General features: G+C 50.3%; 2 protein-coding genes and 1 long non-coding RNA gene across 3 annotated transcripts; all 3 read left to right on the top strand.

Moving 5' to 3' along the window:
- Nucleotides 1-1,553: 1,553 nt before the first annotated feature.
- Nucleotides 1,554-5,995, top strand: SYT8 (synaptotagmin 8). The gene is made up of 9 exons (XM_069857025.1): nt 1,554-1,689; nt 3,128-3,262; nt 3,623-3,780; nt 3,927-4,022; nt 4,214-4,381; nt 4,582-4,749; nt 4,944-5,061; nt 5,478-5,611; nt 5,702-5,995. Exons 2-9 carry the CDS (start codon nt 3,145-3,147, stop codon nt 5,993-5,995), a joined length of 1,254 nt encoding a protein of 417 aa, XP_069713126.1. The 5' UTR covers nt 1,554-1,689; nt 3,128-3,144.
- Nucleotides 5,996-17,129: 11,134 nt separating this feature from the next.
- On the top strand, nt 17,130-19,234 carry LOC138721089 (uncharacterized). Its single transcript, XR_011337509.1, has 2 exons — nt 17,130-17,410; nt 19,200-19,234. It is a non-coding gene; the product is annotated as an uncharacterized lncRNA (long non-coding RNA).
- Nucleotides 19,235-21,287: 2,053 nt separating this feature from the next.
- On the top strand, nt 21,288-23,151 carry TNNI2 (troponin I2, fast skeletal type). The gene is made up of 5 exons (XM_069857742.1): nt 21,288-21,386; nt 21,688-21,816; nt 22,202-22,291; nt 22,425-22,601; nt 22,905-23,151. Exons 2-5 carry the CDS (start codon nt 21,694-21,696, stop codon nt 23,001-23,003), a joined length of 489 nt encoding a protein of 162 aa, XP_069713843.1. The 5' UTR covers nt 21,288-21,386; nt 21,688-21,693; the 3' UTR covers nt 23,004-23,151.
- Nucleotides 23,152-23,372: the final 221 nt, after the last annotated feature.

The following is a 23,372-nucleotide window of genomic DNA, read 5'->3' as shown; positions in this document are numbered from 1 at the left end:
GGTGATCTTTGGTCTGGGATCCTGTTTTTTTCTGGGTGGGTTGTACAGCACCCAGCCCTGCAAGGTTTATGCTGCTGGGATATTCCAACATCCCCCTTTGGCACAAGAGATTCTGGGAGTGGGGTGGGAGGAGGAGGGCAAGTCTTGACACAGGAGTAGCTACCATCCTGCTGCTTTTCCCTTGCCCAGCCAGTGCACGTCCCTGCCCAGACACTGGAAGATGGCCCAGAGCAGCAGAGCTTCCACGCTGGCTCCTGCCAAGGGAGACAAAACTTATCTCCATTAAGGTCATGCAGCTGTCCCTCTGTGTGGCACCAGATTATCACCAACATTGCCAAATCTCCCAAAGTGTGGGCTGCAACCGGAGTCTTGCACACCTTGGCTTCACTGAGATTCTTGTCTCTAGCAAACAGACTGTCAAAAAGATTACTGATGTGCTTACCTTTCAGCATGTGTATGCAAATCCCCTTTCCCTTACTGATTTTACTGAGCATGTCCCCTTTTCCCTGTCCTCCTTATGCATTTCTCCCGTGAAACCTCCAGAATTGCCAGTTTAGAGCAAAAAAGTGTTTTGGCATCCGTCTTTCCCTCCCAGAGGTTTGCTGCAGCATCATTCCTGCAGCATTTCCTGCTCCTGGAGATGTTGCTTCTCTGAGCAGCAGGAGTATAGGATACGTGGAAGTGGGGTCATGTTTTGGGTGGCCAAGGGGCTGCCCTGGCACCTCTGCCATGGCTAGGCACCTGGTTTGGTCATGTGAGAAACTGGCAGGACCAGTGAGCCGGGGTGGCTGGGAAGAACTGGGACAGGTATGGTTTCTTGTGCCACTCCCCCTGTGTCCACATCAGCCACTGAGTGCTGGCAGTGTCACACTTTGCTTCAGGCACTGCCCCAAATTTCCATGGTGACAAAGTGGGTTTGGGGGCTGATTTTGCTGAATTGGCAACAAGGGAAGAAGTGTGCAAGCATAAATTTAATGTGACAGGGATGCCAGTGAAATCATCCCTGGCTCTGAGCCCAGTGCTGCTTCTGTTGGCACTGGGGGATGGAGCCACCCAAGCGGTGTCTACTCATCTTGTGTGTCCTCCCTGCTGCTTTGGAGTGGAGCATCCCCATACATCCCCACTGCCACATGCATTTCCCAGGACCTCACATGATGAATGAAACCACCACACGCCCCAGTGGGCCAATGAGTTGTGGTCCCCAAATGCAGAGCTCACCAGGAATCGATGCAGCCATGTACCCATTCCTTCGCAAGCATCCATCTCCTTTCACTAAGTGCCTGCAGCCACATGTTCCAGGCCAGCATCGCTGCAGTGTTAATGGAGAAGCGATTTTGCTGGGCCACAGTGCTGGAGAGCTGACGCCCACCAGCTTCTTGCAGGCAGGAGGGCAGGTTTTGCTTCCTGGTCCAGCAGGGAGTTCCCTGCTGGCTTTTCGCCTGCATGAGCACTGCTTGGGTCAGTGGTGAGGTGGAGCTGACAGTTGCTGGGGCCTCTTGGTTCCTGGGCTGGCAAAGCAGACTTTCCTGTTTCGGCTGTGCAGCCGTCATCCCTGCTGCACCCTCAGCTCCGTGCCTGGTGGGGTCTCGCCTCGCCTCACCTCACAGCATGCCCCTGCCACATGTGGTGGCTGGGACCAGAACCTGCACAGCACTGAAGGGAGACTGAGGCTGGGAAAGAGACAAATCGGTAAGTCTGGTTTTGGGAGACTGGTCAGCACAGGGTGGGAATGAAAAGCAAGGTTCCTCCAGCCCCCTTTCCAGGAGCAGAGATGCTGCCTCTCCTGGACCACAGCAGGGTTGTCCCCATTGTCCCCAGAACAGTGGCTGAGGTCACCTCGTGGGCTGGGATGAGGGTTTTTTTTAAACCACGGCCAATGTCAGACTAATGTGACACAGTCCATGGGGTCTGGCAGAGGAAAATTGCTCAGACACCTAATTCTGTGCTGAGTGGGTGCCTGCTAGCCCATGCTGTTGTGTCCCCCCACAACCAGTCACCTCCTAAATATCACCGACCACCAATTTCCGTGTGTAGAGACAGAAAAATCGAACCGTTAAGGTTACTGGTGGGGCAGCTGCAAGTGGAGGTTGACTGTCCAGTGGCACAGACGTCCCATGTGGCTCTGGACAAGTCATTTAACTGGGACCTCATTGTCCTAGACATGATGCCACAGGGACGACAACAATTCTTATGTCACTTCAGGCTTGTGCCTGCATGCAGTAAAGACTGCTGCTGGAAAAATTAAAGGCTTTTTCTGCCTTCGCAGGCCCAGCGGAGGGAAGCAGAGAGGTGGTTTCTCCCCAGGAGGATCCCTGTGCAAGGAGCTCTTGGGGGTGGTCAGAATGTGGGCAGAGTGCAGCCAGAGTGAGGTGATGTTGACTGCTTGAGCAGGGACCTTTTCACACACAGGGCAGACGGCTAGGGCAGCTAAGGCAAACAGGCACATACCTGCCAGCCTCAGTTATGGCACCAGGGCTGAGTGCCACCAGTGCTGTGATGGCTGCAGACCCGCTCATCATGCAGCCTAGCTCCTGGCACACCTTTCCTCCTACTGCTTGTCACCCGAAATGGGACAAGAAGGAGGTTTTGGCTATGAGGAAGTGTTCATGCTAGAATAAGAGCCTTGCTCTGGGGAGAGCAGTAGTGAAAAATCATTCTGCTTTGAATTTGAAGCCTTCCCTTAAGCTGCGTCAGCATTGCCATGTGCACTGTTTGGGCTTCCTGAGCCAGCATGATCTGAGCCTGGTGGCACTACTGCCACCTGCAATGTAGGCACCAGCCCTGCTACGACCCCAGGAGAATCTGGTCCCACTCCTCAGCCCTGTAAGAGTGGGGGAAATAGCTGAAAAAGAGTATTAGTTAATGGTTGGCCTTGGCTGGGATAGAGCAAAACCTTCGGTTCACACTGTCTGGCCAGGGAGGAGCTGAAGGGCCCTGCTGGCACACAGCCCTCCCTGTCTGTGGCTCCCTCCTGCTTCATTTCACACTTCATTGCCAAAGTGGCCAAGCCCTAAATGCTTACACTGTGCTCTATCTTTTAATTGTGTTTGTTTTTAATAGAGTCCTGGGCCACCACAGCACATGCCCTACTGGAAAGTAGTGCTGCTAATTTTTCGTGCATCCCCAGGTCACCCCGCCTTGGCCATGGCGGTCGCAGCCGGGAAAGGCAGGGCAACAGCCTCCCCACTTGCCAGCAGCCCCATGGCCATCGCCACCACGGCTCAGCCAGGCTTCCTGGATGGCTGGCTTAGCCGGATCCCATGTGAGTATGGCAGTGCTTGCCCTGCTCTCTCAGGCAGCATTATCCAGGGTGGGGCTCCTGGACTCTGTGTATCCACTTCTTTCTCCCTCCAAATCCCTTTTCAAGTGGGGTCCATCAGGTTAGGGATGCTCCAGAGTGGTACCACGGTGCTTTGGGAGCACAGGGCATCCTTGCTTTCTGTTTGGGGAATGATCTTCAGCCACAGCCTCACTGCATGGGGCCTGTCCAGGATTATAGGGGCAATTTCGAGAGTACCACTCCTTAATGCTGAAGCACCAGGAAAGGATTAAAATATACTCTATATGTTTTTGCTTGGTTTTAACTCTACTGTCCACCTCTGCTCCCCAAACATCACTCCAGTACCCAAATGGGCACTCATTGCCGTGGTTGTGGCAGTGGCCGTTCTCCTCCTCCTCTTCCTCATCTGCATGATCAGGTGCTGCTGTGGCAAGAAGAAACACAAGAAGAAGGAAAGAGTCAGCTTGCATGCTGTCAGCAGCTCCACCACAGCCAGCCTCGTAGGTCCTTGCTTTTCCCTCTCCCCCACCTCCTTCCTCCTTGAAGGTTTGCTGCTACACTGCCTGATCCCAGGGGTGATGGGAGCATGGCATGGCCAGGGATGTGACTGAGCATGTCCTTATGATAGTACTGTCCTCTGCTGCAGGTCCAGCCTGAGATGGAGGACCTGGAACGGGGCATGGAGCAGATGGGTCGGGGAAAGCTGCAGTACTCCCTGGAGTACAACTTCCGCATGCAGGAGGTGGGGTTGCTCATGGCCACGGCACAGAAGGGAAAAGGCTTGATCCCTCTTTGCAGCCCACTGAGGTGGACCATACCCCCTTAACCCTGTCCCCCTGCCCACAGCCTGCTGCTTTTTATACCCATGTGGCATAGAGGTTGTCTGGCCCCATCTTTCTCCACCTAGTGACCTTGTGCATCACTCCTTTTAAGCTGAAAGTTGGTGTGAAGCAAGCAGCTGAGCTGAAGGCTATGGACAGTGGCGGCACATCTGATCCATATGTGATTGTCTACCTGACATCCGATATGAAGAAGAAGTATGAGACCAAGGTTTACCGCAAAACCTTGAACCCCATCTTCAACGAGAGCTTCACTTTCCAGGTAGAAGGCTATAGCTGATGATTGCTTTTTGGTCCCATCAAGAGCGTTGCATGAGCACTGCTCCGTGGGCAAAACCTGTCCAAGCAGGGAGATGTCTTTGTAGATGGGATGGAGAAGCACCATAGAGAAAGACCTCCCTGTCCCTTGAGGTAGGGCTGCCACTGAGGAGTGAATCCGGGCTCTTGGGTCTTCCCCTGCAGGTAGCCCAAGCAGAGGTGCCTGAATCCACACTGGTGATGCAGATCTATGACTTCAACCGCTTTGCCAAGCATGACATCATTGGCGAGGTCCGGCTGCCCCTGGCCAGTGTCAGCCTGCAGCACGTCATCGAACAGTGGAGCGACCTGTCAGTGGCCAGTAAAGTGGAGGTTGGTCCTGGCGGGTGGTAAACTGCCAAGAGGGGTGTGCTGTCTCTTTGCTTGCCACCACCTCAAGAAGCTGGCCCTTAAGAGCAAGCGTGGAGGGGGGGAGAATACCCAGGAAACTCAGGACCAGCCTGTTCTCCAGTTGCAGGTGAGCTGTCTCCTCTGTCCAGTGCTCATCACTAGTATCTCTCCATCAGGAAGAACAGCTGGGTGAGATCTGCTTCTCCCTGCGCTATGTCCCCAGCACCAGCAAGCTCACAGTACTCATCCTGGAAGCCAGGAAGCTGAAGCAGATGGACTCCCATGGGCTCTCAGGTTAGCAGGGGCTGCTCATGCTCAGATCTCCCTACTCCTGCCCAGGCCTTAATGATGGCACTAAGAGATGCAAAGCCTTGAAAGCTCTTGGTGTTGCAACCTGCTTCCTCTTGCCACCATCATACCCAGACCATGGCCAGTTCCCAGCCTTCCCTGGAACAGATACTCCAGCTTTGGGCAGACCTGGAGGCATCTCCCAGGAGGTGTTATGGTACAGGGAGCTTGTGGCAGGAGGAAGAAGGGATAGGTTGAGCTCTAGGGTGTTCGGCAAGGGGAAGAGAGGTAGATGCTCACTATGAAGAGTGTCAGGTGGAAGGCTGTACTCTGCTTGGTAATGGCCTAGGGAAGCTGTTTTGTGACTGAGCTTCTCAGCCAAAGATTGTCACTTGTGCCAGCCATGTCTTTTCTCTCCTCAGATCCTTTTGTCAAGGTGCATCTCATCCTGAACAGGAAGAAATGGAAGAAGAAGATGACAAGTGTGAAGAAAAACACCTTAAACCCTTACTTCAATGAGATGTTTGTTTTTGAGGTGCCTTTCAATCAGATCCAGGTGGGTTTCACTGTAGTACCCAGGACTGAGTGGGTCCCCTGCATTGAGACCCCTTCCACTGACCCTCTTTCTTGTGTGTCCTCTCCATAGAATGTGGATGTGGTCATCTCCGTCTGGGACCATGACAAAGTGACCAAGAATGAGCCCATTGGCAAACTCTTCCTGGGCTGCCGGGCCACAGGCAACCAGCTGCGGCACTGGTCTGACATGCTGTCCAACCCACGCCGGCCCCTCGCCCAGTGGCACAGCCTGCAGCCCCCAGATGTGGTTGACAAAGCCCTGGGGCTGAAGTCCCACCTCAAGCTGCCTCTGCACCCCCCAGATGTGGTTGACAAAGCCCTGGGGCTGAAGTCCCACCTCAAGCTGCCTCTGCACCCCAGATAGTAGGGGTCTCCTCCTCCACTCAGGAGGCAGGATGGAGGATTTGCAGAGGAGTCAGGGGCTTCTGCTCAGCAGCATCTACATGTGTTGATTCCAGCTCAGTGTCAGCAAAGAGGGGACTAGGAGCTCTCTTTGGTGGAGAGATGATTTGGATGCTGGTGCAGCTCATGCCCTGTACAATGCTCGGAGCACAGCAGCATTGCACTCCAGGGCAAAGGCTGGATGGGGAGCAGAGAATGCTAGAGGAGATGGCGTGGGCACAGGAGCTGACTCATCCCAGCCACTCATGGGCCAGAGGGGCAAATACACAGTTTCAAGCTCATGCGAAAACACCGAGTCCACTGGTATTTTTAAAGCAGGGGATTAATGGCAGCCTGGGGTGGGCAGTTTCTTTGGTTGTGAGTAACTCGGCAAGAGACGAGTTCTTGGGAAGGCTTTATGTATCCTGTTAGAGCATTTAAATAAGACTAAGATCTTGAAGCACACTAAGGGTCTTGAGTGGAGAGAAAGAGGATAGGCTGGCAAGGAAGGTGGTGAAGTTAGAGGACTAGCTGTTTAGTGCCTCTATGATAAACGTGCTCTGTGTCCTGGCTAAACGCTAAATGAGACAGCAAAATCAGCCACTGGTTGTCCACACAACTTTGCTCAGCCTGTTCCTAACCCATGCTAACTTGTGCACCCCAAGATATGACACAAAGTTTGGGACTCACCAGCGACTATTCCCACAGACCATGCAGATGAGGCAGCAGCGTTGGTTTCATCCCTCCTTGTGTTTCTACTGTACTGATGGAGCAAGGTTTGCACACCTGGAACCTGGAGGTGCTGCTAGGGTGTAGGGGCTGAAGCTCTCACTTCCATGCGATGATCAGATCACACTAACCTGGTGAAGGCTGGGTTGCAGCTCCCCTCTCACTTCTGTGCACGTTTCATGTGAGCTAGGATTTTTTTTTGTGGCCACATATTGTGCTGTGCTTCATGGGGCACTGGGAGAGAGGCTACATAAGTAAAGATCCCTCCTAAAACAAGTTGGCTGGTGAAGTAGTGGAGAGACCAACCCTTGAAATATTCAACGGCGGGTTGCATGGGACTCTGAGCAACCCGATCTAGTTAAAGTTGTCCCTGTTCCTGCAGGAAGGTTGGACTAGACGACCTGTAAAGGTCCCTTCCAACTCAAAGCATTCTATGATCCTATGATTCTAGAAGGATGAGGACATCGGAGAGGTGCCACTGTCCTTACCTGTCCTTGAGTACACTGCGGTTTGTGGTGGCTTGTTAGCAGCTCCTCTCAGCCATCTGCAGGAAGAATCTTGCTGCACTTGTCTGCAGTAGGGAATTGCCCCTGCCTCGAAATTTTTCTGTTAAAAAACAGCTATAGTACATGGAAGATTTAAGCTTCTATCATTGTATTTCAGCCCAAAAGGCAAAAGGAAAGTATAACAATAATAGATACTGCCCAGTTTCTGGAGCGGAGAGAGCCCTGAGCATTAATAAAGAGTCATTAATATTGAAAAGCAGCTAATCTGCAATTACCCAGCTCTCCACAGAGTAACCATCCGAGAGTCAACCAAACACGGTGAAGCTGAGGAAGATTATGAAAACTCTTGATAGAGATTAATGACCTGGGCCTAACTTTAAAAAGCTTCTTCATAAATATTTTTCAGGTTTGCCATGACTGTGAGGAGGGAAGAAATGACAGGGTAGTTTTGAGATGGCTGTAGCAAATGGAGTGTGGCTTCTGCTAAGGAAATGGCATCTGCTGGCAGCATTAATGAGATGAAGGAGGAAATCAGTCACCTGAGAAAAGACTTGTAAAGGGATGCTTTAAAGTCTCAACCTTCAGTTTCAGCCCTAAACCAGACTGAAATGTTCTACGCAGAAAAACCCCCTACTCTGAATCGGGTTTGGTGTCCCAAATACATTGCTAGGTTGTTTTTTGGTGATGCTGTATGTTGATTTAGGGCCGTGTAGGACCTGGAAGGGCTTTTGGAGGTGTTTAGAACAGACATTCCTTATTTGTGCGTGAGTGTGTGTTTTTTCCAGCCCCTTTTTTTGAAGCAGTGGCCTTGAGATTCACTGCATAATTTACGGAGCCAGGCAGAAAAGCATGCACATATTATTCCCAAAATGAATGCAGCTGGCAAAAGTATAGGAGCATCCCTTACTTGTGAAACATTACCAGCAATACCAGTGCCCACCAGTCCCCTCTCCAGCTTGGGCCCTGCTCAGAGCCCAGACCACTGGCACAGTCCTGGGTGAGCAGAGCTGGTGAGGGAAGACTGTGATACTTTTTCTGGGGAAGCTGGAGACCTGAGAGCGAGTGCCCAGCTGGGCCAGCTCCAGGCAGCCTGGACTGAGCCTTGGTGCTGTAAAACTCCACCAACTGATTTGTTTGCTCAAGAGGGAGAGGTGAACAGGTGTGGATGATCTCCACCCAGCTCAAGTTTTTAATGCACTGCCAAGACAGCTACTTCCTCCATCATTACTTTTCCCTCTCAATCAGCTTCATGCTTTTTCAACAAGGATTTGAACACTCTCCTTATCTGGTAGGATCCTTTTTGATCTTGCTGGCAGCTGTTTGAAGCAGGGTTAGTGGAGCTAGGCTTCATTTTGTAGTTTATTGTACCCAAAGTGAATGCTGTCTGCTTGGGAGCCCCTTCATTGGAAGGAAGATGACCCTGTATCGTGTGAAAACATCTCCTTTTCACCTCCCTGTGGCTCTGGCAAGGCCAGTTGCCCCCATTCAACAAAGCTAGATCTCAAATCATCTCCTGGCCGACCAACGCTCCTCTTGTATTTGGAGGGCCCAGAGCAGGATGATTCCCTGGTGGAAGGTGCAACAAGAAGAGAAGTTAAAGGAGAGGGAAACCAACTTCTCAGCTTGTGTCTGTGCTGGATTCCTCCCTCTGCATCTAGACGGCAGGGCAAGTATGTGCTCCCCTGTGAGCTGGGTGTCTGTGTTATCTGATCTGTGGCCCCCATTAGAGCCTCACCAGCAAAGATTTCTTTTTCTGGAGATGGAACACATGCGCGAAAGGGAGAGAAAGCAGTGATGCTGTGTTGCAAGCCTGTTCCCATAACTGCAGAGGTGGTTGGCACCTGTGTGGTGATACTGGGGTGTCCAGGTAGATTTTTCCAGGTGGCAGGAGCCAGCCCATACCTATTCCTGCACCACAGGGGCAAAGGGGGCTTTGCTGGTGGGTTAAGGGGAGCAAAAGGGGACATTCAAAGCCAGTCTGCACAGTCTGTGGTGCCTGGGCAGCAAATGGGGAATTTGTTCCTCTGCTTGGTGCAAGGGACAGTCTCTCTGCATTTAATTATCAGCTTTTCAGGCTGGTGGCAAGGCAAAATGTGGGGCTTGGGCCAGGCAGAGGTCTATTAAAGGAGACAAGAAGTACTGAAAATTTGGATGTTTGCTATTAAGATCCATAATCTCAATTACTTGCATCCAGATCCAGGACTTCTGACCTCCAGAAGTCACTCCCATTTGGGAGGGACTCTCCTTCAGTGATTTTTATGATATTCCTCTCTCTCGTTCAGTGATTTTTATGATATTTGTCCCTGCACTTCAGGAAACCAAACAGGAGAGGCACACCAGGAGAAGGCTGAGCCTTATACTTGCTTGCTGCCAGTCATCTGCTGTGAGACAAAAATGATTATAGGCTGTCATCGTTCAGCCTGTGTATGCTCTGGCTGTCCTCCAGCCACAGATTTTTTGGCCTGTCTCACAGTTTTTAAAAGCTAAGGAGTATCTAAGCTTTTCTCACAAGGAGCAAGCGTGACCGTTTTATAAATATTTGATAACTAGCATCATTATGTCTCACAATTTTATGATGAAATGTGTACTTTGCCATGCAACCGTTTCTTTTTAAAAGTCCTAGCTCCTGCATTTGCAGAATCTAATGCAGGCTTGCAGCTTTTTCTTTCAGAGCACGTTTTTATGCTTTGAGGCTGCAGGGAGGGAGGAAAAAAAATATATGCGACCAGAATGCCTCCAGGCTCAAAACCCAGAGGCAAAGTGAGAAGCTGGTTTACTTTTGATTGCGGCTTTTGCAAAGAAGCGGGGGTCCCAGCACCAGCCCAGGGACCCCACACAAGGGTCACCGCCTGCTGCCAAGGTTGCAAGGCAGATGGCAAGAAAGCTGGTCTATTGGGCACTGGAACAGGCTGCCCAGGGAGGTGGTTGAGTCACCTTCCCTGGAGGTGTTTAAGGGATGGGTGGACGAGGCACTGAGGGGCATGGTTTAGTGTTTGATAGGAATCGTTGGACTTGATGATCCAGTGGGTCTCTTCCAACCTGGTGATTCTATGATTTCCTGGCTGCATTAGAGGAAGAGATACAGCTTGGGCTGCAGCCATCCTCCCCACCTGCAGCCGTGCGGTGTGCTGCTTGCTCTTTGGAGCCCAGGCCCTTGTGACATAGCAGCCTCCTGCCCCAAACAGTCCAAGGAACAGCAGTGATAATGGATGCATGGGATACTCACCGATGGCTCTTTCCATTTGAACTTTGTGGGCAGACCTAAAAACTCTAAACCTGCCATTTCTCCACATTACACATGGAGCCAGGGGAGAAACAGCACAAGGACTTCATTGCTCCTGTGCTGCCAGGCAAAAAATATCCCCCAAAGATTGGCTTTGCAGGTGAACGCATTCCCATCTATGATAACTTATTGCGTGTCAGCAGGATGGGATTTCTCAACTGGCTTTGCTAACTTCATGCAGAAGTGATGAAACCTCTGTGGGCTCTTAATGCAGTTCAATTTGAGCAGAAACAAGCACAAACTCAATCAGGAATAAGAGTTCAGCTGAGCTGAAATGAGGCCTTGACCTGCAAACATGCCGACCTATATGTCAAGTCCTGTGAGCAGTGTCTAGGAAGATGGTTGGTTTGCAAATGAGTGCTTCATTACCCAGCTCATAAGTACGGACTTTGCAGATATTCCCATCCAAGTCAGTTAACTGGGGGTAATAAGCCTTCTGTGTGAAGCAGGCACTTCAAGTTGTGAATGATTCTAAGATGAGAAAAAATGTACCCTTGGAAGAGGTATTTCTTCCCATCACCTGTGAAGAAGGTGGCTGGCTCAGGTAGAGGCTTCTGTGCAGTTGGCATCTGTGTTTGCCCTGGATTGAGAGCATTTTCCTCTCAACTTACATAGAAGTCAGAGCAATTTTGACATTGGAGCCTGAAATTTGGCATGAAGCACATCACTTTAGATAGTCCAGTTAAAAAACTTTGCCTTGATGTGTTCAGGAACTTCACTCTGGATGTGACAAAGCACATGTTCACATCTGCAAAAGCCAGAAACAGACCCAGCTGAAGGTCTCTTTGCTTTGGTTACATTTATCCCACACCACCCCTGACTTTTGACTATGAGCTAAACTCAGGTCTAGTTCCATATGGGAAAACTTGTCTCAGATGATACACTCTGAAGTAAGTGGCACAGGAGATGTTGTTGAGAGACGCTGACTGGGTTGGATGATGAGTTTTCCTGGTTCAGCCTTCTCATAATCTGAGCTCATCGCCTCCTTTCCCAGGCCTGATTGCAAAGCACCTCCAGTTCCTTCCAGAGGCCCATCTCCTTGCATCTGTCTTCTCCAATGGTTCTCTCGCGATTTTGCAGGTAGGTGAGGCTGCAAGGGTCTGATAGTTTTTTTATATACAGCGTGGTGTCTGGGGTCTTGCAAAAAGCCAGTGATCTTAAAATGGGTGATTACTGGATAATCATTCCCTAAGCGGCCATTGGTTAGTAGGACAATCACTTAATCACTGACATTGGGGAAAGAAAGATTTTGTGCTCTATCATTTTTTTTTTGTTTTGAGGGGTTATTATTGTTTGTTTGTTAGTTTTTTTTAGTTTGGAGGGGGTTGTTTTTGGGGTTTTTTTTGGGTTTTTGGTGTGTAACACAGTGTTCCCACTGCTGTATCTTGGCATAAGGAGCATAAGACACCTTTTGAGAGTGGAGACACATTGCAACTGTACTCATTTGAGCACACAGGGATCTCAGCCTGTTCTCCTGACACAATCCGGGTCATGTCCTGTTCTTTAGCAGGGTTTGAGAAACCACAGACACATGGAGATTTGTGATTATGTCTGAGGTCACTGAGATAATACTACCCAGAGGCAGGCTCAATGGGAATGTTGGAGGGATCATCTCCTGGACTTAACACCTGCTGGAGTCCTGGGCATGGACCAGCACTGGGCAGAGGTGTTGCATGTTGGCTTTTCAGAGGGCCTGCCAACTCAGCCTGTGGCAGTAGAGAAAGAGCCAGTCTGTGGCAGGATCTCAGGCACCTTCTAGTCCAAGCGTCCTGGGTGGAAGTGGGTAAAGGTCCTGTGAGGTGCAAGATCCGTGCACAGCGCTGAGCTGGGAATTGAGCAATCCTAACCCTGGCTATGAACACCGCCTCCCTGTTGCTGGAGACTGAGGCCCCCAGGTGCCACTGTAGTCAGAACAGGCTTCATCTAGAGGGGTTTTCTGTTGTTTGCCCACTCCCTCCAGTTACTCTTCACCCCTCTTGTATTTTCAGTTTGAAATACCATGCTTCCTCCTGGCTCCAGCTTTCAATGAGTTGAAAACCCCGCCAGCAGCCCATTCTGAAGAATATTCCTCTGCAATGGAGGAAATCATTAAAATGCCCTGTTTCACTTCAAGATCATTGTTTATACTAAAACACCTGCGCGTGAGTAATTGTGTATGTCTGTACGGAGTTGTTCTATTCTTACAAGCTCTTGTCCAAACTCAGTGATGAGTAAAAATGAAGCACATGAAAAGAAGGGTGGGGATGTGGTGTCTGGAGCCCTGCAGCCTGGCAGGACACATTGGCCATGCTGCTTAGTGCCATTATCAGAAGAGGGTAGCTGCTCTACCAGCCCAGCACTTCATGAGTGGTGGAGTGGTCTGTAGGTCCAAGTGAGCCTTTATGGTGCATTTGTGCCTGTCCCTGTGGAACAGGATGGCTAGGTATTTGGGCTGATGATCTGCAAGGCCTCTGGTGTCTCCAAGTGCTGCCATGAGCAAAGCCAGCTGCCAGCTTGTGTTTCCTTACTGGTGCATCTGGAAGGATGAGTTTCCATGGTCTCACAAGTCCTTTTTTTTTTTGCAAATGGAGAGGCTGAGAGCAGAGGGGCAGCCCACAGCACAGGTTCTCTGGTGCAGACATCCCTTTCTGTGCCCATGGATGCCGTCCCACCTGTGCTTCTTGACCACCATATTTGCCTTCCAATGCCAAGCTCCCCAGATTCTTCTCCTTCTTCTCACCTCTGTTGTGGGGCTCCGAGCCCTATTCCAGCCCGCTACCCTTTGCCAGCTCCAAGAAATCCTTCAGAGGCAGTGGGACCAAAACCCCACATACTGGTCCAAAATCAGGGGAACCTGCATCCTTCCCCTTTGCAGGACCCATCATTGCTTGGTTAACTGATTGCATATGCCTAGGGAACATCAATGTCACCTATGCTGTGGCACTGTGCACAAGCAGCACTGACAACATCATTGACATGAGCAGCCTGCCCAGCGATGGCAGCCTGAGTGTCATCCCTCTGCACCTGCCAACAAAGAGGGTTCAGGCACAGCTGGTCATGTCTCAGGGTCAAAATCTGGGCTCTGCTCTATGGGGATTGTCATGAAGTGGGCAGCCTCACTTCGAGGACATCAATGAGTGCATTGAAGCCTTGCTGGAGAAAGGGAAGTTTGTCCTCATCCACTGCAGGGTTGGTTACTCTCTAGGTACTGCTTTTGTCTTTCAGTACCTAATGGTCAAGCACAGCACTAGCCTGCTGGCAGCCTATGAGTTTGTTAGGGCAGAGAACCCGCTGAATGTCCACGAATGTCATCAGGATCTGCTGGTGGATTTGGAGATGTCCCTTCAGCCTGTCGGTGTCAAAATCATGTGCCTGAAGCAATCCCCATCAAGGAAGATGGCATGGAGGTAAATGGACAGGGTGGCTGTGTTGTTTGGCAGCAACTCTTAAAAGGAAAAGCCAAAAGACTTATCTCCATCTCGTGGGTGAGTGAGGTAACTGTAGCCGTGGAATATCTAGGACAGCACTGACACAAGATGCAACAGCAACGGTTCTTCCTGCTTTCTTTTATAGCAGTTCCTAGAGGCTGGTGTCAGCAGCAGGATTGCGGTGTGGGGAGCTCTTTTAGGGGTAGTGTGGGGAGAGAGAATATCCTGGGTAGAATGGGAGCCATGTGCTTTGCTTTGGTCTGATGTGATTTTGGGAAAGCAAAGGGCAGTCAGCTGTCCTGCCTGAGCTTTTACCAAAATTGCCGCTAAGCAGAAGGCTTGTTTTTCTGCTAAAAGAAATAAGATATAGTGTCATCTGGTGTCATGTCACTCCATAGGGCCTGTCCACTTGATGCTTGTAGAATGTTGGAGAGGAGGCAAGGTATAAGGGTATAGGAAATTGCCATGAGGGACTGCTTGCATGGATCCCTCAGCCTAGTCCTTCCAACACGTGGTGCTTCCCTGGAGGTGCATGGCCCAGAACTGCCACACGTGAGTGTCTCTGAAGAATGCAGAACCTCCTGTACATATGTGCCAGGTCTTCCTTCTGACAGGCCTTGTGGGATGGGGAAAGTGCTCTGGGAATGCTAGGCCATACCCACGGCACATTCCTCTAGCACAAGTGGAGGGGAACGAGGGAAGGGAACAAGGTCATCTGCTCTGCAGGAAGGGTGTTCGACTGCAAATAGTGTGTCCATTCCAGGTTCCTGTGCAATATCCCAACTCATACTTCATAGTCACGGAGCTGAGCACCTCTCTGAGGGACTTGCCAGGAGTTTCCTGATATCTTCCTTGAATTTTCTACAAGGAATTTGTTCAATCATCACTCAAACACAATACTTCCTTTGTAATCCTCTGTCTTTGTTAATGTTAACGATAGCTCCTAACTTTGGGATGATTTTGTTTCTCTCTTCTTTCTGGTCCTCACTGAGTTTCTTCCTCTTGAGGGCCTAGGTCTGGGGCCTTTTTTCTGTGAGAGTTGCCTTACAGATTAAGCTCTTTGCAAGGCAGCTGCAGGGAAAGACTTATGCAGACTCGGAGGCTCAGCTTTCTGCTCACCCTATTACCACACCTCCCCATCCACTCCTCCTGTATCCTGCAAACACATCTGTTAGCCAAAATTCTGCTCATGGGATTTATTTTTTTGAACTTCTTTATTCAGCTATTTCAGGCTAACACTTCCCTATCAGAAGGTAATAACCAAACCCTTGAACTCAAAACAAATCTCTTTTGCTGTGCTGCATGTCTGTGCTCCAGGAGGTTCACACAGCCTTCATTTCATGGAACTGAAGGAAACTCCTTGGATATGGGGAATTTTTTAATGGATAACTCCTGCAGCTTTGATCCCTCCACCAAGACCTGAGCTGCTCTCTGGAGGACTGATGGGCCAGCAGTGGCCAATATGTGTGTAGCTGCATAGGGAGCTAATGAAAATGGTTGTAGAAACCCTGGGATGAATAGTAAAGAGCTACTTTAACTGTAGAGTCAAACATATCTTATGGAGTTAGCAATGAAGAGAGAAGTGAAGCAGCTAAGTTAGCCCTGAATGGGTGATTTTGGCTGTTGGCTGTTGAGGGTGGCTGTGGTCTACAAATGTGCATGCTTGGGTCTCTGTTTTTCCATTTTCTGAGAAACTGGCTTTATCTGGGATAAGCAGACTTTCCCCTTACCAAACTGTCCACTTTTTGCTAAAGACCAGATGCGAGATGGGTGCTGGGTGCAGTGTTGCCTCTACCAGTGAATCTTCCTCAGTGGCTGCAATGATGGATGCTCCTGAGGGGCAGAAGATGCTGGAATTTAACTTCAGTGTTTTCTGTGTCTGCCTGGAACTGAAGACCCATGTCTCCATTAGAGCGCACCATCCAGGAGACAGAGATGTGCAGTAGGTGGATGGGGAGGAGAGCTGGATCATGCTGATCCTCATTACAGCTCTTCCCAAGCCCTGTTCCTTTGCTGGGTGCTGGCCCACAGCTGATGCATGGGAGTCCAGATAGGGGCAAAACCAGCCAAGACCTCTGCTGAACTGCACCTTTGCTGTGCATTTCCAGGAGTGTCATGGTGGATTTGCAAGGAGGTAGCTCAGATCCACAGGACAGCATACATTGACACCAAGATGTTCACTACCCAAACCACCTACCCCTTCAGAGAGACAAATCCTGAGTGGACCCAGCCTTTCCCACACTAGGGGTTTCTCCCTCCTCCACCTGCTACAGGAACAAAACCCTGCAAGATACCAGCACCATCTCAAGGATTTGATTTTCCTTCATTGGCTTCTGCAGCATAACTTGCACAATGCTAAAGGTGGTGAAACAGGAAGCCTGCAGCTGCAGATTTGCCACTGCCTATATAACATCCTAGAGATGCCTGGAAAATATTGCAAAGGCCATGTCTGAATCAGCCTAAGAAAGTCCAGCTGAAAGGGGAGGGACCTCCTGGGTTGGAGGAGGAAGGCACACACACACATACACACTCTACATGTGCTGTGAGCAGGGCTGGTGAGTATTTCCAGCTACATTTCCACCTGGCTCTCCTTTGGACCCGCGGGGATTTAAGTCTGGGGCATCCGACAGTGGGGATTACCATTCCTGCTGACAGTGTAGGGCTCTTCCCCCATGCTCTGCTGTCTTTTCCTCTACCTGTGCTGCTGACAGTTGGAACTTCCCGCAGTGGCTCCACAGGTTTGTTTTTTAAAAAAACATTAGTTGTGTTGAAATATTTCATACAGGGATGAGCTGCTGATATTTCTCATGGGGTAAGTGAGGTTAAAAGAGAATACTAGCGATAGGTGGCTGGTTCAGGGATTACTCTTGCATGTGCTGTCAGCAGTGGATTCGGGGGTGCAGGCTATTTCCCCTCTTCTTTTCTAAAAGACAGAGCTGCTTCCAAGCCCTTGGACACAAACAGGGCCATGTCCTTGTCCATGGATAAGCCACTCTGTGTCTCCAGTTGGAAATTGTATTAGAAGCCTTGCAGATGGATAGCCGTGTGCAGGGAGCTTGGGTTCCCCACAACCTTTAAGCCATATCTAATGTTGCCGGTTGGTGTGAGGAAGAGGGGGAGGAAGGCTCCCTCCTCAGCACTCCCGAGGAAAGGAACCTCCTGGGCTCCACCCAGGTGGCTCTGTTTGCCCACTCCATGGGTAGAAGACGTCTTCCCCTTCCCCACCCCTCCGTCCCTGTCTGCACTCTCCTCTGAGCCTGCCTGCCTGGCCTGCCCCAGCCAAGGGAGGTGCACAAGGGACTCTAGCACTTCATTGGTCTGAGAAGGTCTCCATGCCCTTAAAGAGAAGGTGGATTTTCTACTGAGCCACCCGAGAAGCCCTTTTATACCTCCTTAGTCAGCCAGCTGCCTGCAGCTCACCAGTCCATCCTGTCCGGCCAGCGGGACTCCCTGATTTTCTCCTCCAGACTCGGGTGAGCCATTTTGCATGTGTCTTAAGTGACCCAGCTTGCTCTTAGGGAGTGATGGGGGAGCAGGTTCACTCAGCTGATTTTTAGGGAGGTAAATACCAGGTGGAAGTGACCTCCTGGGAGAATCAGAGGTGCTAATAAAACCTTCTCCGTCATTTGCCTGTTGGAGAGGGCCCGTGCATTGGAAAGATTCCCTCTGTCTTTTCCGGGACCTTCTTTCTCTTTGGTTTCATGCTTTCCTCTCCCTTGGTTGATTCTGCTCTCTGACTTGAGCGGCAAATGCAAGTGGAGCCATAGACTCTCTAATGCCGACCCCCCCCTAGCTTTAGGATGTGGGATCCTTGCCTGCAGTAACTGGCTGATGTTGCCTACTTATATCCCTTCCTCCAGTTCCCAAGCTGGTCCTTGCAGTGCCTTTGTCCCCCAAAACACCCTTGGTGGTGGGCACAGGGCATGGGCATAGGGAGCAACACCCAAATTTACTCTGTGTTTCCCTCAGAACAGGTAATTTAAAGCCCACGTTGCAGGCAGCAAGCCGCAGCCTGGGGTTGTCCCTTTGCTTCCTCAGCATCACTGCTGCTGAAGTGGGTGCCTGTGCACACAGGGCAGGGATGTAAGTAAAAATAGCTGGCGTTTCTCGACCACCCGGTCCCTCAGCTGTAGCCCAGCCACCTGTGGTGGCTTTTGCTTCATATCACCCTGACCTCCCTGAGTCATGGGGGCTGGCACCAGAGAAAGGCTGCCATCTGAGGAGACAGCTGCAGCTCCTTCTGCAGCTCCCTGACCATTTTTAGAAGCACTTTCCCCCCCCTCCTCCCTGAAGTAATGTGATGGGCCTGCACATTTTCCAGGATAAAGTTTCCTTGGCCCTGCAAGCTGCGCCTCTGCCCTTGGGCATGAGCCCCCCGTTAAAGCTTCACCTCCTGACAGAGCCTCCCAGGTCTGCTGATGGCTGTGTTTCCGGGACTTGCCTGCTCTACAAAGGACTAGCTTAGTTTGGGCTCTGGTGACACTTCTGCATCCTTTCATTAGGAGGTATAAGCAGGAGGTATTGCTCTGTTAGAAAAGAAAAATTCTATTTATGGGGAAATAATTTGCAGCAAAACAAACATGCTCTTCCATCTGTTCCCTAAGATGCTGCGTTGTACCTGTAAAATTTCCCATTAAAGAAAATGCACGGAATTGTAAGGAAAAACTGTTTGTGCCCTTACCAATTTCACACCAACTTTCAACCCTGTTCAACATCATTTGTGTTGCTGCAACAGGCTCCCCTGCCCTATGCAATGAATGCAAATACTGGCAGCATCATCCTCTAAAATCCTTCCTCGTCACCTGGGGTCACTGCCAACCTTCTGCAGGCTTTGGGGTATTTCTTGTTCATGAAGTAGGGCAAGACTACATGCCAAAGTGAAGCAGTAAATTGAAAATAGCTTTTTCCTCTTCTTCCTTCACTGCATAAAATGGTTTCCTGGGTGTCAAACAGGAGACATACCTGCAGGATTTACAGTGACAAAGCTCTCTTTTTCTTCTGGTCTGGTCCAGAAGTTCCCTGATGCTGTGGTCTGTGTGGCATTTAAGCACGTGTTTAACTCTTGTCCACAAACTACAGTCTGGTTCCCTATATAACAAATATTTGGAGAAGTTTTGAAATATGAGCAAACCTGTTCCTCTTTTTTATTTTATTTTTTTTTCCCCTAGAAGAATCTTACTTTGTTTTTAAACCCAAGAAAGTCACTATCAGCATGAATAATTGTGAACCTTCTTTTTTTTTTTTTTTTCCTTTTCATTGCAGGCTCAAAACTATCTAAAGCAAGATGTCTGAGTAAGTTCTCAATTTTCTGTCTCAATATGTTGTTGGCATTTAAACACTTTTGTTCAACTGCCAACTTTTTGCACTTGTTAACATTCTTCTGCTTGATTCTAATTAGGATGCTAACTGCCATTTTCTCCCCTTTCTCCTTTTTCCTTCCTTCCCTTCCTTGTCCATCTGCTCTTCCTGAACAGTGAAGAGGTAAGTGTTTCTTGCTGGGGTTTTTCCTTTAGCTATGCTCTTGGTGTCAATCCTGGCTTCACTATTCCTCCTTAGGAAAAGTAGCTGCTGGCTGGAGGGAGCGGAGAGAATGGTTCATGGCAAGGCTTTCTTGCCGATTCCTCCTGCTAAAGATGGAAGGGAGAAGAAAAATCCCTTTTGAAGGTCTTTTCTGCCTCATGGCTTGAAGTTAGATGCTTTTATCCTATTTTCCTTGCTTCCCCAGCTAGCCACGAGATGGTACTGAGAAGGAGGTGGTCCAGAGCCACCTCTCCTCCATCACCCATCCAGAACCCAGCCCTTCGCCTAGCATCCTCTTGTCTTTCCCCATACTTAGCACCTTATTTTCTATCCACTGTTAAACTGCTTCTCAAAGCTTATCCTGGGAGTCCTGGATCCAGGGGAACGCCAGCAGGCTAGAGGTTGCATCCATAAGCAAATGCTTCCTGGCTTCTGGCAGACCCAAAGTGGGACTGGGCTTAAAGCTTGGTGGTGTCTGGGGAAACACAGGGGAAGTTGTGGGAGGCTTGTGAGAGGCTTTGTCACTCTGCATTTCCTCTTAGCAAGTTGCTTCATCCTTCGTGTCTGCTTGGCACCTCCCTATGTGTACGAAACACAAATTCAAGCTTGTCTTCATTGAGAGAAGAGAGTATTTCAGGGACACAGAAACAGTATGGTGCTGATGCTTTTATTCCCCATCAAATGCAGTGCCCTGGAAAAGGCTGGGAGGGCACTCTTTGCTAAGGTACCAGTTTTCAGATGGCGAATAAGCTCTGGGCTAACAGTGCTCAAGGAATCTGCTCTGTTGTGGCCCATGCCCAGATTAATACAAACAAAATCCTTCTGGTTAATGGCACACTGCATCTCTGAGTTGAATGCCTTCTCTCTTCAGAGCCCTCCAGCCCTGTCAGGAGGGCCTTAGCACCATTTAAATATGCAAAATACAGCAGATTTTATTACATTATGCTCTGCAGATCCATATCAACTTCCTTCTCTATGCAGCACACACCCCTAAATGCTACTTTGTACTCTCCCACCATAGGATATCAGATGTTTGGGTGCATTTCCCCTGGCCCAGCCGCTTTTAGTGTTGATTGGTCTTCTGGGCAAAATGCTGAAGAAACAGCTGCAATGCAGCAGCACATCAAAGCTGTGGCTTCTTTTATAAATAGGAGGCCTGCTGCTGATCTTCCAGCACATCACTGGTACAGAAGGGTAGGTTTGGTCTTCCAGGCTCCCCACATTATTTCTCACCTGGCATTCCAGGGAAGAGAGAGCTGGCTTGCGTGTTGCAGCTGCAGCCTCATGGCCCTTTACCTCTCTGGCCAGAGAAGCCTCCAGTCCTGCAGACCCTTTAGTCATGTCTGTCCTTCAGCTGTGATGAACCCCCTTGGCTGCTGGGGCTTTTCAGCTCCAAGAAATTACACAACCTTCGTGTTTGCACCTATGGGGCTGTCCTTCTTACTGGGTGTCCCATGGACTGCTCAGAAAGACATCCCACAGCTCCTGAGTGCCCAGGAACAGCAGGGCTGTTAGCTTGAGTGAAAAGCAAAACACATATCTGAGTGAAGAGGAAATGAAAGAAAAGGCTAGAAGTCCCAAGAAGCCACGTTTGAAGCTGTATTTTAGATGCGTATCTTCAAGATCATCACCTCATTATCTTTTCTTGAGGCACTTTGTAGGTTTTAGCTACCCGAGGTTGGCAAAGCTGGGTTCAGCAGGGAGCCTATTCTTTGAGTGCCACTGATTTGGAGACCAGCTGTGTGCCAAGCTTTCCATCCTGGCTGAATCCAGCTCTCTAGCAGGGCTGCAGGTCCTCAGCAGACTATAGAGTTGCATGGGGAAGGGGAACAGAAAGGGGAAGGGGTGGCTGATAACCTGCTTTTCTCTCGTTCCTCCCACTTGCAGAAAAAAAGGAGGGCAGCCACGGCCCGTCGGCAGCACCTGAAGGTATGTGGCATTGCTGGGGCTGGGTGAGGTGTGTCCCTACCATCCCATCTCCTGTGCTGAGTTAGCCAGCTCTGAGCACCGTACCTCCTGGAAAAGGCTATGATGCGCAATGTGGGGGACCCTGACACCCTTCCCAACTCCTTACTGGATCTGCACCAGCATCCCTCACCTGGAGATATTGGTATTGATGGGGTGTTCCTCAAGCTGCCTCTCCACCAGGGCTCTCCTTCCCTTGTCAACCCCCCTCAGTCCTCCTCAATTTCCTCCACCCCGTGCTGACCATCCTCCTGCCACCTTCCAGAGTGCTATGCTCCAGCTTGCTGCCACTGAAATAGAAAAAGAAGCGGCTGCTAAAGAAGTGGAAAAGCAAAACTACCTGGCAGAGCACTGCCCTCCTCTGTCACTCCCAGGATCCATGCAGGAACTTCAGGTAAAGACTTCTTTAATGCTTTCACTGTTCCAGAGCAGAAAGGATTTGGCTCCCTTAGGCAGCCTGGTGGATCTAAATTGGCCTCATCTTGACCCTCTTCTCACCTATGGGTGCCCTGGTGCTGGCTGGATGTAGAATTAGCTTGAGGAGGAGCTGATGTCTCTCTGCAAAGCAAAAAGGGCTCTGGCTGGCAGGAAAGCTGTATTTCTAATGGTGTGTTAAGGCAGCATTTGTGTGAAGCTGGCCTGCAAGCCACTCTTTGCTGTCTGGTCTTGATCCCATCTGTTCTTCTGGAGTGAGGCCTTTCAGAGCCAGCGTGATCAGGAGAGAGGAGTCACATGCATGGTTCCTAGCAGTCAACATCCCTCCCTGCATTTCCTCCCAGGAATTGTGCAAAAAGCTTCATGCCAAGATAGAGTCAGTGGATGAGGAGAGGTATGACACAGAGGTGAAGCTACAGAAGACTAACAAGGAGGTGAGTTTTCCCAGTACAATCCTTCAGTGGAGTCTCCAGCCCATCCTTTATGCCTCCCTGTGCTACTTGGGTCTGTCTCACCAAACTCACATCCTGCTTTCTCTCTGCCCCACCTCATTTTGTTCCCCTGCAGCTGGAAGACCTGAGCCAGAAGCTCTTTGACCTGCGGGGCAAGTTCAAGAGGCCTCCTCTGCGCAGGGTGCGCATGTCTGCTGATGCGATGCTGCGGGCCCTGCTGGGCTCCAAGCACAAGGTCTGCATGGACCTCCGAGCCAACCTGAAGCAAGTCAAGAAGGAGGACACTGAGAAGGTACCCCTTTACTTTCCCCTGTGCCCATGCAGGAATTTACCCCCATTTTGGGGGGCTCACACCTCCCTGTGTGATAGAGAGGGTTGAAGGCGAGCCTTTCTCCATAATGTTGTTCTTCCTGTTCCTCTGACACCCATGATGCTGAAAAAATAGGGTGCAGCCCCAAAAGGTGTACAGTGTGGGTGGAATTGAGTTCCTCTAGCTGACGTGGAATTTTCCATGTATGGAGGGTGAAGGGCTCTGCCTGGGTGGGTTCTCACCTAAGGGGCACTGCTCACATCCACGTGCTCATCCCTCCCCCAGGAGAAGGACCTCCGCGATGTTGGTGACTGGAGGAAGAACATTGAGGAGAAGTCCGGCATGGAGGGCAGGAAGAAGATGTTTGAGGCTGGCGAGTCCTAAGTGCCTATCTCTCAATTCCCATCTTCCATCCCCTCCTCCCCCCGCCATCCACCCAGGCTCAGTGGCACCAACTGGGTGCTGTTTCTCTCTGGTTTTGTGAACAGCTGCATCCTGGCAGCAGCAGTGTAAATAAAGCTTTGGCGGGAGAGGTGGATGTCACCTGTGTGCGGAACTGGGCCCTGACCCATGTCATGTTGCCAGTAGGGTCTGCCCTGGCCTTAGGGGTCATGGTGGGGATGGGGAGGCTTTGGCAGGAGCCATGCTGTGGGGATTGGGCCTTCTCTGCTGTTGGTCTCCCTCGGAAGCTCATCCCCCTTGTTGTGGGAAGGAAAGGCTGAGGTCATGCCACAATGCTGTGCTGGCAGCTTC

The sequence above is a fragment of the Phaenicophaeus curvirostris genome, chromosome 5 (genome assembly GCF_032191515.1).
Source record: "Phaenicophaeus curvirostris isolate KB17595 chromosome 5, BPBGC_Pcur_1.0, whole genome shotgun sequence".
NCBI lineage: Eukaryota > Metazoa > Chordata > Aves > Cuculiformes > Cuculidae > Phaenicophaeus > Phaenicophaeus curvirostris.
The sequence above is the reverse complement of the archived record's forward strand: the minus strand, read 5'-3'. Positions and strand labels throughout refer to the sequence as shown.